Source organism: Phaethon aethereus (genome assembly GCF_964289735.1).
Source record: "Phaethon aethereus genome assembly, chromosome: 15".
NCBI lineage: Eukaryota > Metazoa > Chordata > Aves > Phaethontiformes > Phaethontidae > Phaethon > Phaethon aethereus.
In genome coordinates, this window is record NC_138591.1 from 8,215,841 (window position 1) to 8,228,162 (window position 12,322).

General features: G+C 37.7%; 1 protein-coding gene across 1 annotated transcript in view; it reads right to left on the minus strand.

Annotated features, from left to right (window-relative positions):
- Nucleotides 1-12,322, minus strand: part of LMTK2 (lemur tyrosine kinase 2) — a gene marked incomplete at its 3' end in the record, with an annotated part of 40,788 nt that overhangs the window by 8,672 nt on the left and 19,794 nt on the right. Inside the window, exons 6-8 of the mRNA XM_082006681.1 lie at nt 11,764-11,851; nt 3,670-3,803; nt 439-523 (exon numbers count right to left, since the gene is read on the minus strand). Of these exons, the coding sequence (XP_081862807.1) occupies nt 439-523; nt 3,670-3,803; nt 11,764-11,851 (307 nt within the window). The remainder of the gene's footprint in view (nt 1-438; nt 524-3,669; nt 3,804-11,763; nt 11,852-12,322) is intronic.

Sequence of the window (12,322 nt, forward strand, 5' to 3'; positions counted from 1 at the left end):
GCAGAAAAACGGAATGCCAACTTCTTGTTTAAGGTTTGGTACTCGGGAAACTTTTTTAATTAATGCCTTGAATTTTTCACTTTCTTGATATAATTAAATACTTTGAACACTTTCATTAAGAATTTGGATTGAATTTTTCCTTTCTTAAAACATTAAAATGAATTTGTGCATATTTTAGGGCTACTGTAAATATGACCTAAAAAAAGGCAGATTTAACCAAAGGCTTCCTTCTACAAGCATAAACTCGTCTCTAGAAAGATCATCTATTCTGCTACATGAGCTTGCTACAGTTGTTTGCCAGTTATACTTTGAAAGCCCATTACTCAAATAAAGTATAAATATAAAATCTATTATCAGTTTGTAATTTTAAAGTATGCTGGTTATAACCTCAGGCCCCAAATCCTTTAAAAAAAGTGGTACATGACTAGATTAACTTACCTTATATCGACTGAATCCTATACCATAATCTCCTACTTTGACATTTAAATCAGATGTAAGAAAGCAATTTCGTAAGGCCAAGTCACTGAAAAAGCAAACAAATACACAATGAGACCAAACCAAGATGCCTTCAATGCAAACCAAAGACAAGTGGGTTAAAAGAAGTGGCACTTAGAACAGTCAGGCCACAGCTTAAAAGTATCAAATGAAAAGACAAAAAACCTCTAAAAAAAAAAAAAAAGAATCAAGGAGTTATGCACAGTTATAGATTACAGTAGCAAGTAGCAAGCCATACTAGGAGCAGATTAGTAATACAGAACAACTACCGCTAAGGATTCAACATCCACACTCTATACACTTCAGTGATTTTATTTCCGTGAGCTGTAGTCCAATCCCATAGATCTAAATCCTACTTAAGGCTGAAGCAAGCTAGGTGCATGAAAGGAGTGCTTCTGGAGCTACCTTTCTGATTCTCTTTGGATAAAATCCAAAGTCCATGCACTCCAAAAGACTAACTCATAATGCGAACCCAGGCACAGTAACTGGTAAGATCAATTTCAAAAGTACAATTTTGATCCAAACGAAACATTAAGATAGTTTTCTTGTTGCTTACATTTTCATTAAGTTTTAGAAGCTATACAAGCCCACAACTGATCCCCTATCTCACTGGAATACTGCAGACACCATAGTTCTATATAAACATCACTTTCAGAAAAAACAAACACCGATAGGGTCTCTCCTTACAGTAGACTTACTGGACAAGATTTGTTTTGTGGCCAAAAATATGATGGCCCTTAGGCCCTCTCCCATTTCCAAAAGAGAATCAGATTAGAGCCATACAATCAAGCAGAATCTGTGTTCTGGAATCCAAATAAAACTAAGCATAGTGACAAGGGAATCACATTTAAAAAGATTTTATACAAAAAAACCTAGACTATTATGCTGTCCTTTTTACAGAAGTTCAAAATGCAGTCGCTTCTCTAAAGTAGTGAAGTATACTCTTAAGCATTCAAACTACACACAGAATTTATATGCAGTTATTTCCTTCTACTAATAATCCTATGATGTAGATTACTTAGGCTGTTCACATACTAGAGTGATGTAGGTCCCTCTTTACCCTCTTTATCATTGCATGTCTTGCATTTTAATTGTCATAAACAACATCTATCAACAATTCAGATCAGGTTTAAATACTTAACAATTGACAATATGATGCTAAGCAACTAGTAATATCTTACACCCACAGTTAAGTTCCTCTAAATATCAAAACCATACATTACTAGAACTACAGATGGTATTGAAAAAAGACCAACAGAAAAAGTAATGTATTTGGTAAGCTTCCACCCTAAACCAGACCACAAGTACTTACAGCCAGCAGTGCTGCTGCACTACCACAAAGAAGTTGTTTTAGAAAACCCATCATGCAAACTCAGAAATTTATGCACATTTAACGAAGCTGCATGCTTACTACTAACTGTAGCTGTGACAGCAAAGAGCTCTGCAGATTAACTGCTCAAATATTTCGCTCCTCAGTTTCACAGAAGGGTCCCAGGCAACTAAGTGCACTGGAAGAACTCTACCATTACTTCTATGTGTCTTAAAAAAAGGTCTCTGAAGTACAGTCTGAAAGCCACACAGTTTAGCTAGTTCAACGAAAAGAAGAAAATGTTTTCCTTTCCAGAGTCACAGGTCAGAAACACATTTGTAACCCTCAAGTACAACCCAAAGCTTTCCAACTTGTTTCATATTCTTTAAATAAATATCCTGAAAGAGAAAATAAAATTTTGGCTGCTTGAATTTACCACTAACAACAAAATCACTGATGCTGGAGCTTTACCACTTACTCTGACAGCATCAGGATAGTGTTGCTAGAAGTAAACATTTACACTGAGAATCTTGCAGATCCACAGACTAATTACTGTAATTATTTATCAAGCTTAACTGCATTTCACTGAAAATGTACTGTTAAGTGTAATACCTACAAAGCCATGCTGCTGCAATACAAGAAACAGTGCTCACTCAGTTTGACAGGTACAATTGTTGCTACTACCTTCAAGTCATTTGAAACTGTTAAACATGTTAAAAGAATAGCTCTGCCCACCAGCCACCAGCCGAATCCAGGCTTTGGGGTTTTCTCAGGGTTTTGCTGCTGTTTTACACCTGCACCATTTAAGACCTCACTTTAATAGTTCAGCTTCTCCCTGAACACAAGGTCTCCGCCTTCTCTAAGTAGCAAGATGTGCATTGATAAGCTCTAGTACAAGTTCCTAACTTGTTGAAAGGGATGATGCCAGTGCTGTTTCTACAGCAAAGAACAGACTGACCCAACACAAAACCAAAATAAAGTAAACTATCTTGGGATGCCCCACAGTTTCATCAGGTAAGCCATGTTCAGGGAGCAAGTAGTCTTTAATATTTTAGTAATTACAACCCTAAGGTTGATGTCTTCCAGTTCCTTAACACCTTTTCATTTAAAGCCAAAAAAATTAATTTTGGTATATTTCTGAGCAATTAGTTTAATGAATACATTTTCCCCAGCCTTTCACTACTACTGCCATTCTTTCAGTATCAATTGCACTAATTAAAAATAAAGAAATCTAGCATTTTTTCCCCCTGATTAAAACAAAATTGTTCTCCCATTATGATTGCTTCTATATCTGACTACCTCCATTACTGAAGATTAAAAGGTTACATGAACAATAATTCAGTGACAGAATACCTGCTTCAGCCAGATTTTTCATCTAAAGTTAGCTTCTCTGTTACTGCACTAGAAAGCCAGCGGTTTTTAATTTTTTTTTTTATTTTTAGTAACAAAGATAACAGATTACCAAACAGAAGTTCTAAATTGCTATAATCTATAAAAAAAAAAAACCACAGCAGGTAAGATTAATTCTAACAAAATTCTAATATTCCCTTCCTCCCTCCCCCAATAAACAAAACAAATTTAAGTCGGCCAAGAATTAATCTAACAACTTCATCTTCTGGATTGGCTTAGCAGCAGGTTGTGTTCTATGGGCTGCAAACCTGAAAAGTAGGTCATCAGCTTTCAGCCAGGTAGGAGCTGTAACAAATTAGCATCTTAAGTTAACATCTTCACAAGCATCACACCTTCATGACTTAGGACAGAAATTTGTTAAAACACAATCTTCAATATACACAGATTTTCACGAAAATCTCTACATCAATTTTAGAGTGTACCATAACTAAAAGCGATTTATCAGGAAAGCATACCTATGCACAAAATTATGTTTATGCATTACAGCAAGTCCAGCAGCAATCTCGCATGCCATTCTCTGTAGCAGCATTATTTGTGAGTCTCCTTTAATGTGTTCCTGCTCATTGCAGATATAAGTTTTTAGGTCACCCTGTAAAAGAAGTTGAAAATACTTATCAGCCTTGTATGTTGGTTGAAACTGAAAAATATTTAATGAAGAACCAATGAACCACATTACTTATTAACCACATTGGTGCTTAAGAAAAAAAATCTCTTCAAGTTTCCAGCCTCCATAAGGATTCTTATAGAAGTCACCTAAGGCATATGGTATTGCCCTTTAAAGGGTTTTTAATCAAATATTTAGTAATTAACATTCTAAATCAGGCTGCCACATAAAACCTAACTGTCATACAATAATACTTTCCATTAAAAAAACGCATTTGATGAGCTTCTGTTTTTAAGTTAGATGAGTTTTCAAGTGCTCCAAATCTGCAAAGCTGACTGTCTGGAATTTGCAAGGGGATGGAAGGGAGAGACCAGAGAAAAAGGTTTCAGACTTTGCCAGCTCACCAGAGCTTTAGAGATAAAAAGTAATTTTTTTTGTAATACACGCCACTCCAGGCAAAGAATTTAGAGGATGGCAGCAGTTTTACTGGACCTAGGCAATGCTGAGCAGCAGTCACATAATTAATAAGCCCATAGAAGCACTTCATAAATTACTAAAAAAAGAGAACAGCTTTGAAACAGAGGGAGAATAACTGAAAGTTGTCAAACATTCAGGAAAAGCAAGACTATAGTAAGTGAATCCAAGTAAGGGAAGAGAACAAGTTTCTCGTGTCAATATTGTTCCTACTTTCACAGTTGGACTTTTAATCTAGCACTCCTATATTTTTGTTACTTATAATATAGACTTTCTGTAAGTTTAGCAAATTACTTCAGAGGGTATTTTTGTATTGAGACTGCACAACATATTACATCACAACTTGTTTTACCAGCCTAACATTCTGGGCTCTAACCATCCAGGTCCATTATCTGCCTAAACCTTTGGTCAGGAAGGAGACTGAAGGGAAGTCTTGAGATTGACCAGACAAGAAGGCAGTCTCTGCAGCGGCTAAAAAGCACTCTGAAGTTCAGGAAAGACTGAAGATCACTAAACTTCCTGTTCCTCTGGTGCTCATGTACATTATGGTGCTATAACCAAAGCATCTCATTCCTCCTTAACATGGTCAATTGAGGATAACAATTTACAGTTCTATTAGTTCAAGCAGTACATGTCTGTGTGGTGCATTGAAATCTAACAGTGCAGCAATAACTGAGGTGACTGGCTGGACAGTTACAAATCTGGGTTATATTTAATAAAATAAGAAGAAATGGAACTTAAAAGCAGACACTACTCCTATGTAAAACAACTTAATTTTAATTTTTTTAAACATACATAGATTCTACAGTACACACAAGCAGCTAACGCTGCAAGTAGCTATACCACCTTATGAGAAAGTATGCATAACTTCTAATACTGTTTAATGTTGTAGAAGCCTTCATTTCATTCTCTTTATCCTGTTTTTAGCTACTAATTAGGTAACATTTAGGTATTTGCATCCTACAGAATTACATTTTTTAAAGTGTTTCCTGAAAGATTCTTCTGACTTACAATTACAGCTTTAATATCATGCTGGTTCGTGTATATATGTATAAATATTTATATATAAACACAAACACAAAGAGCAGATTTACTGGAGCAGAGTTCCAAAAAACTAAAAAACAGTATCATAACACACAGAGATTCCCAACTGCATAGCCTAACGAATATAAGCAAGTACAAAATATGAGCTTAACTGACTCTAGGTGGCAGCAAGTGCCTGAATAAAGTCAAACTCTCCAAAATTGTTGTCATTCATTAAAACAGCAACTGGTTACTTAGGGTTTGTCCCAGGATTAAGCTCCTAGGATGTCTGAAACACACCAAGGAACTACTTTTTAATTTTTAAATGCATTAGTAACAGCAGTGCTGTGTGGCATCCCCTGTTTACTAAATAATAATTCATGTAGGCACGCATTTTTGTAGGAAATACAACTTGTATTAAATCCAGCACCTTGAAATATACGGGTTCTGTTCTCCCATTCTATTCTAATTAAGGCTACAATCAAGGTTAAAAACATAAAATAGGGTGTTTTGGTATTGCTTTTAAAAGCACATTGCTTATACCAAACTGGGGGGAACCAATGAATACACTCAAGTGCTGGACTGCCATCCAGAGGGAACTGGCCAGGCTAGAAGAAGGGTCCAACAGAAACTTTATGAAACTCCAGAAGGACAAATGCGAAGGCCTGCACCCAGGAAGGAAAAATCCGTTGCAACAACACAAACTGAGGACTGACCACCTGGGCAGCAGCTCTGCAGGAAGGGATGTGGGGATCTTAGTAGACAGCAAGCTGAACATCAACCACCTGTGTGCCCTGGCAGCAAAGACTGCAAGCAGCCTCCTAGACTGCATAAACATGACCATAGCCAGCAGACCAAGGGAAGGGATTATCCCCTTCTACTCAGCACTTGTTAGACCACATTTAGATCCTGTGTCCAGTATTGGCTGCCCCAAAACAAGACAGACAACAAACTGGAAGAAGTTCAGTAGAGGGCCACCAAGACAGTCAGGGAGTCTGAGCATTTCATCATGAGGAGAAGCTGAGGGAACTGGGCTCATTCAGCCTGGAGAAAGGAAGACTTTGGAAGCACCTCATAGCAGCTGCCCAGTACATATGAAGTTATTAAAGACTAAGCCAGGCTCTTCACTGTGGAGCATGGAAAGAGGATGAGAGACAACAGTCATGAGTTGAAACACAAGAAGTTCAGACTGAGTATAAGGAAAACTGTTTTCCACATGAGGACAGTGGAGCAGAAGCACAGGTTGCCCAAAGAGATTGTGCAGTTTCCATCCTTGGATGTTTTCAGGATCTAAGTGCACAAGGCCCTGAGAAATCTGGTCTGACCTCAGGTTGACACTACTTTGAAGGGGAAGTTGGAGTGGAGACCTCCTGAGCTCCTTGCTAGCCTGCATTGTCCTATGATGCTTCCCTGCCTACAAGCAGACGATAGCAATACATCAATACTACTCCCATACTATTTTATGAGCCACAAAATGGCCCTTTATCCAACAGACTTTTTAGCACAGTAAATATCAAAGGCTATACATATCTGAATAAATACAGGTCTGCAAAATTCACTGCTCAAACACCTAAATATAAAAAGCTCAGTAATCATGCTTGAGGAAGGCTCCACTTCCTCTGCAACTTCCTCGGCTTCTCTGCCTCCTCCCTACTCTCCTGGGACTCCATGAAGAACTAGGTTTCATCTTTCCTCCCATCCTTCTCAGTTCTAGTCAGGATCAGTTCAGACATCTTTCTAAGTCTTAATATGCTCTTTCCTTTGTAACAGCCAGAAGCCAGGGGCATATTTACACACAGTGCTCTTTGGTAGTTTTCTTCTTTGTGCAAACTCCACATTTGGTTCCTATAAACATCCAAACAAATAGCTGACATGACTTTTTAAACCAGTAGGTAGTGATGATAGGGTTTTAGAAGTGTGAAGAGGATACCAAATTATGTCTACTGAACAGTTTCTAGCAGGTAGCTTTCCAATTTGGTAAGTCACACAATAGCACATAATTGCCCCTTTTCTTAGACAATTAAAAATACTACCCCTTCCTCTCCTCTCCAACGGTGCTTCACAGTGTAGTACCTGCAGTCACTACCATTAAAATGCCTGAAAGTGGTGTATGGTATAAAGCACCTATACCATCAGAAAGTTGCTTAGGCATATATAAGTAAGTTTAAGAAATATTAAACAGTTCCAAGAGCACAAAGAGTCTTTGAACTCAACAGACATGATTTCTGAAGTTTCCATTAATTGTCACCCCCCCTTTTTTTAAACCACCCACCACTGATATATCTACTGTTTGCCTCATATTGATATTGACTATGATTATTAAACAGATTTTTGAACTGTTTGGTTAAGAAGTTTCCATTGCAAAGATTCTTTTTTAATTTGAAGATAATGTTTTCAAGTGGCAGTAATTAGAAAAAGCCCAAACAAAAGAAAGAACCAAACACTGCAGACAGGCACCTTCCACTAACAGCAACATCCCTAAAGCAAGCTACAGGGCATTCTAGGCAAATACTGCACCCTGCTGATCTCATCTGCTCAGGGAACCGCAAGACTTGAAGAATTTCTGTAAGAATTTGATAGGCAAATTGGCCTCACAATATACATGCTACTTCCACATTTGAATAACTTTCCTCTACTCATAAATTATGTCAATCCATTAGAGGATTTGCTGTGCTGACAAAATGCTGGCCACACACAGATGAGTAATATATTAAAGTTAATAAGCCAGCTACCACTATTTTTAACCTGGCATCATTCTACGATGTTTAACAGTGAACAGTTAACTATTCATAGAAGATTGCACCAACATACTAAGCAAACAAATAAGGGCGAAGGGGTTAAGAACTTACTGAGTATTTCTTTTAGTATTTACCATTTATTTAAAGAGTTTTAACACAGGCAAAGAAAAATTAGGATTTAAAAACTTTAAATTACTTATGTGCAACTGACCTCTCTTGCTTCTTGCCCAGCTCTGCAAAGCAAGGGACATAGAAGAACTTGGATTACACTATAAAACAGGGTAAATGCTAGCAAATACAGTTACTGCATATACAGCCAAGCAATATGTGTAAGTAGTTTATATGGCCAAGAAAACCAGCAGGTTCACCTGCATGACATTCAGCACTGCTACCATGACAGTTAGCTCTGGGATCTCTGCACCACAGTTTCCAGTGCCTCTGAACAAGACCGTTCAGTACCAAGGAGCCTTGGAACTGATAATCCAACAGGGCTGCCTAAGCAGCCAAGACAAGGTCGAGTAGCCCTAAAAAGGCCACAAATCCTAGTAAGAGAAGTTGCAAAAGGTGGACATGCTGTGATAGGCTATGAATTTGAAGGAGTGCAAAGAAAACAACCACTATACCCTCTAGACTGTGTTGGTCAGTAGAATAACCACATTTTTTGTTACTTAATATGCCAAACTTGAAAAACAAAGTCTACACTGCCAAAAGAGCCTCAAAAGAACTTGTCATCTGAAGACATTTAAATTTCCTATCCAACACAGTTGACATATTTGCCACCTTTTTTCTTAACCATTAAATTCTTAACCACATAAGTACAAGGGATTAAAACAAGTTTATTCTTTGTTGTATATACATATACAACAACAGTAACACAAGGTAAAGAGCTTTAGCATAGCATTATACTACTGCTGGCAAAACAGAAACATGTTTCTCATCCCTCCTGTTTGAACAATATATAGTCACCACAGACAACCAGAACCTTTAGTCAAACACTTCAGCAGAAAGACCATAGGGGCAGATGCAGTTGAAGAATCAGACACTTGCGTGATTTGGAAGCACCTCCGTATTCCCCAATTTACCCAGTTTCAGAAAAAAAGTACAAAAAAGCTACCAGCTTTTGAGATCACTTACGAAAAGCCTGAAAAATAACTGCCATCCCAGCCACAGGGATAAAAAGCAGCTTCTAGAATATCAGCCTACTGACATTCTACTAAAAACCTGTCTGCTAAAAAAACCTCGCTATCTAGCCATACCTTCTATTCCAAACGGTGCCGTCTGGCTTCCTTCACATTTCTCCCTTCCTCATGTCTCTCCTCTCCCCTCACTCCAATATTGCTACCTCCCACACAAGGCCCTGGGACTACAACAAGAAATAGCAACATACAGCAATGCTGAGCTAACTTACCGCACTAGTCTCAATCCCTGCATAAAACTATTCAAGTGAACACTGTTTTGCCTGTCTAGCCCAAATACATTTGTGTGCACAGTGAATAAAATACTATGATGTCTAGGACATACTCAGCTCTACCAAGTAAGAACTCTTCAAGTGAGCCAGACTTCCAGTGTGAAAGTCATGCTTAACTTGCTATAATATATAATTTTCTAAGCACAAGTTTTAGTTCACTTGGAATACAAATCAGCACAGATGTTTATTTTCCATTCCAAAGAAATTACCTAACTACATTCGAATTTATAAAACTACCACTTTGGCTGTCAAGCTTACTGCCTGCAGTTAAAGTAAAAATCTATTTTATCCCCTTAAGTAAAATCCTTTCCAGATTACTCTGTGGGATCATGACAATTTCTGGCATTAATCATCAGGCATCAAACAAGGATATTATTTTTTTCCTGTATACTTAAAAGTGGGGCAATCTTCAAAAGTTACTCCATCTTCAAATTCAAAGTTGGATTAAATAGCATAACTACTTAAAAACATGGCAGCAATTAAATCTGATTAAATATTTGGATGCATATCTATCAGACTCTATACAACGCAATTCTCTTTCAAGGGTCCTTTTGAAGAACCTCCAACCTGAGTAGCAGGTTTAAAATTGGTATGAAGTATTTCATTTCTACCTGTTAAAAAAAAAAAATATAAAAAACATTCTCTGATTAACCTTAGTGTCCTACTTTTTAATTCTTAGTAAAAATGGAACATTTCACTTTCATCAGTTACTAAAAGTTCAGGTGTTTCTTCCATTTAGAAAAGAATTATTTCATCAGCACTTCTGCCTCATTAATTTACCACAGCTAATAAATTTGAGAAAAAGAGCAGTAATGAAAAATATAGTTATTTAAGGACACAGATGAACTGACGTTTCTCAAGAAAACTCAAAAGTTCATGGTAACTCTTATTTAAATTGCTCAAGGCACCCGATGCAACTAGAACCATATTTGTGCACTTGAGTTTAAAGGAAAACTCTGTAGTAGTGAAGCTGATAAAAAAGAATCTTGCTGAATTTTATAAATGTAAACTATCTTGCTTCTGAAAGACTTACTTCTTAATAACATATACATGCGCTTCTGAGTTAACTTCTGCCTTCACATTTTTCAAGGAACTCTGCTTTAAATGATAACTAGACAACAAACTTTAAAAGCTGCTATTGAGCCAGTGTTTAGATAGCCACCTGGAGTTCTAGGTTCGTTTGTTTTTTAATAATGTGTTATGCTACAATAAAGCAATTAAAGTCTTTCCAGACCATGGATCCATCACCATATCCAAATTTTAGTCTCTAAAGACTCTGTATACTGGGCACAGTTCAAAGTTTCCATACATGCATACCACCCCACTTCTCACAACACTCATGTAAATTCCAACACATGCCCAGGAGTACAGTTGGCTGAGCAAGGTTTTTGTGCAACTATCCTTCCCATCTTCAGTGGCCTTTGTGGCACTAACAGCAGAGCAGAAAGCAGCAAGAACACCCTTCACTGTGCTCTTAGCAATCCCTTTGGTGTTCAGGAGACATAATAAGGCAGTTGCTTGGGGGGGGCAGTGGGAGGGAGGGATAGAAAAGAAGCATAAGAGTAGGGAAAATTAAGAATACAGTAACAGAAAGGATCAGGAATAGAATAGGATGATACTGAAAATTCTAGCTATTAGAATACACTCATTACCGATTCTGGAAGTGAGCCCACCATTGCATTTTAGCCCAAAGCTGCACAGCGTGGGTAAAATTTGGGCATTCTGGAAGGGGGAGGGGGGGAGGCAGAAGGGTGGAAATTCTTTCCGTTTCCCCAATTAACATTTTCACAGAAAAGGTGATAAAAGCACATTAAGACTGCACAGACAGCAAACAATTTAGGATGTGACTGTGAGCATGTGCATGTGATACTGGACTGCAATAAAAAGTTTCCTTCTATGACCTCCCTTCCCCTCCAAGCTCCCTGTTACATGATGTAGCCAGACTGAAAGACGGGTAATTCCATTATCAAAGAAAGAACAACTATTTTCCTCTTCAGAACATTCCACAAGCACCTAGAATTTACATGATGAATTGAAAAGAATATAAACACAAAATTACACTTGTGGTCTGTCTCTAAACAAAAAAAAGTCTGTCTTCTGAAATTCTGGTTATTCAAAAAACTTCCCAGAAAGAAAAAGAGTGAACTTCATGCAAATTTCACGAGTGAAAGGTGGTAAATACACTACATACAATTTACACCATTGGAAAAACAGTTGCAACCTTTTGTATAAGTGCACTTACCAAGTCACAGAACTCAAAAACTAGGAGATACGGAATGGCTTCCACACACTGCCCAATACACTGAAGAACATTTGGATGCTGAAGAATGCTGGAGTGAAAAAGTACAGTTAAAGCCAGAAAGATCACAGTATACATTATTTGCAATATAACACAACACACTGAAATCCCTACCAGAAGTTTCAACACATAGCATTGGCAGCGGGGTGGCATAAACAGAAGGTGCAAGTATCCAAAGCCACGGATTCCATTTGCACCTTTACATCTCCTTTGTATTGCTGCAGCATATCGTTGAGAGCAGCTGAAACTCAGAGGATCTCAAAACCACAGAAGCCAGCACTGCCACAAGAAAGTCACACCCACCCTCCCACCATCCCTTATACCAAAATAAGTGTATGCAACTGGTTTGTGAACTACACTGAGGAAACGATCTGGCTTACAAACAAAACCCTTTTTTAGCCAGGTTAGTTCCCAGCCAGATCAGTTACTTTTTCTAAATTGCTTCAAAAACACTCGTGCCAATGGAGCAGAAGGCACAAGATTTCTTCTTCTGACAACTGCC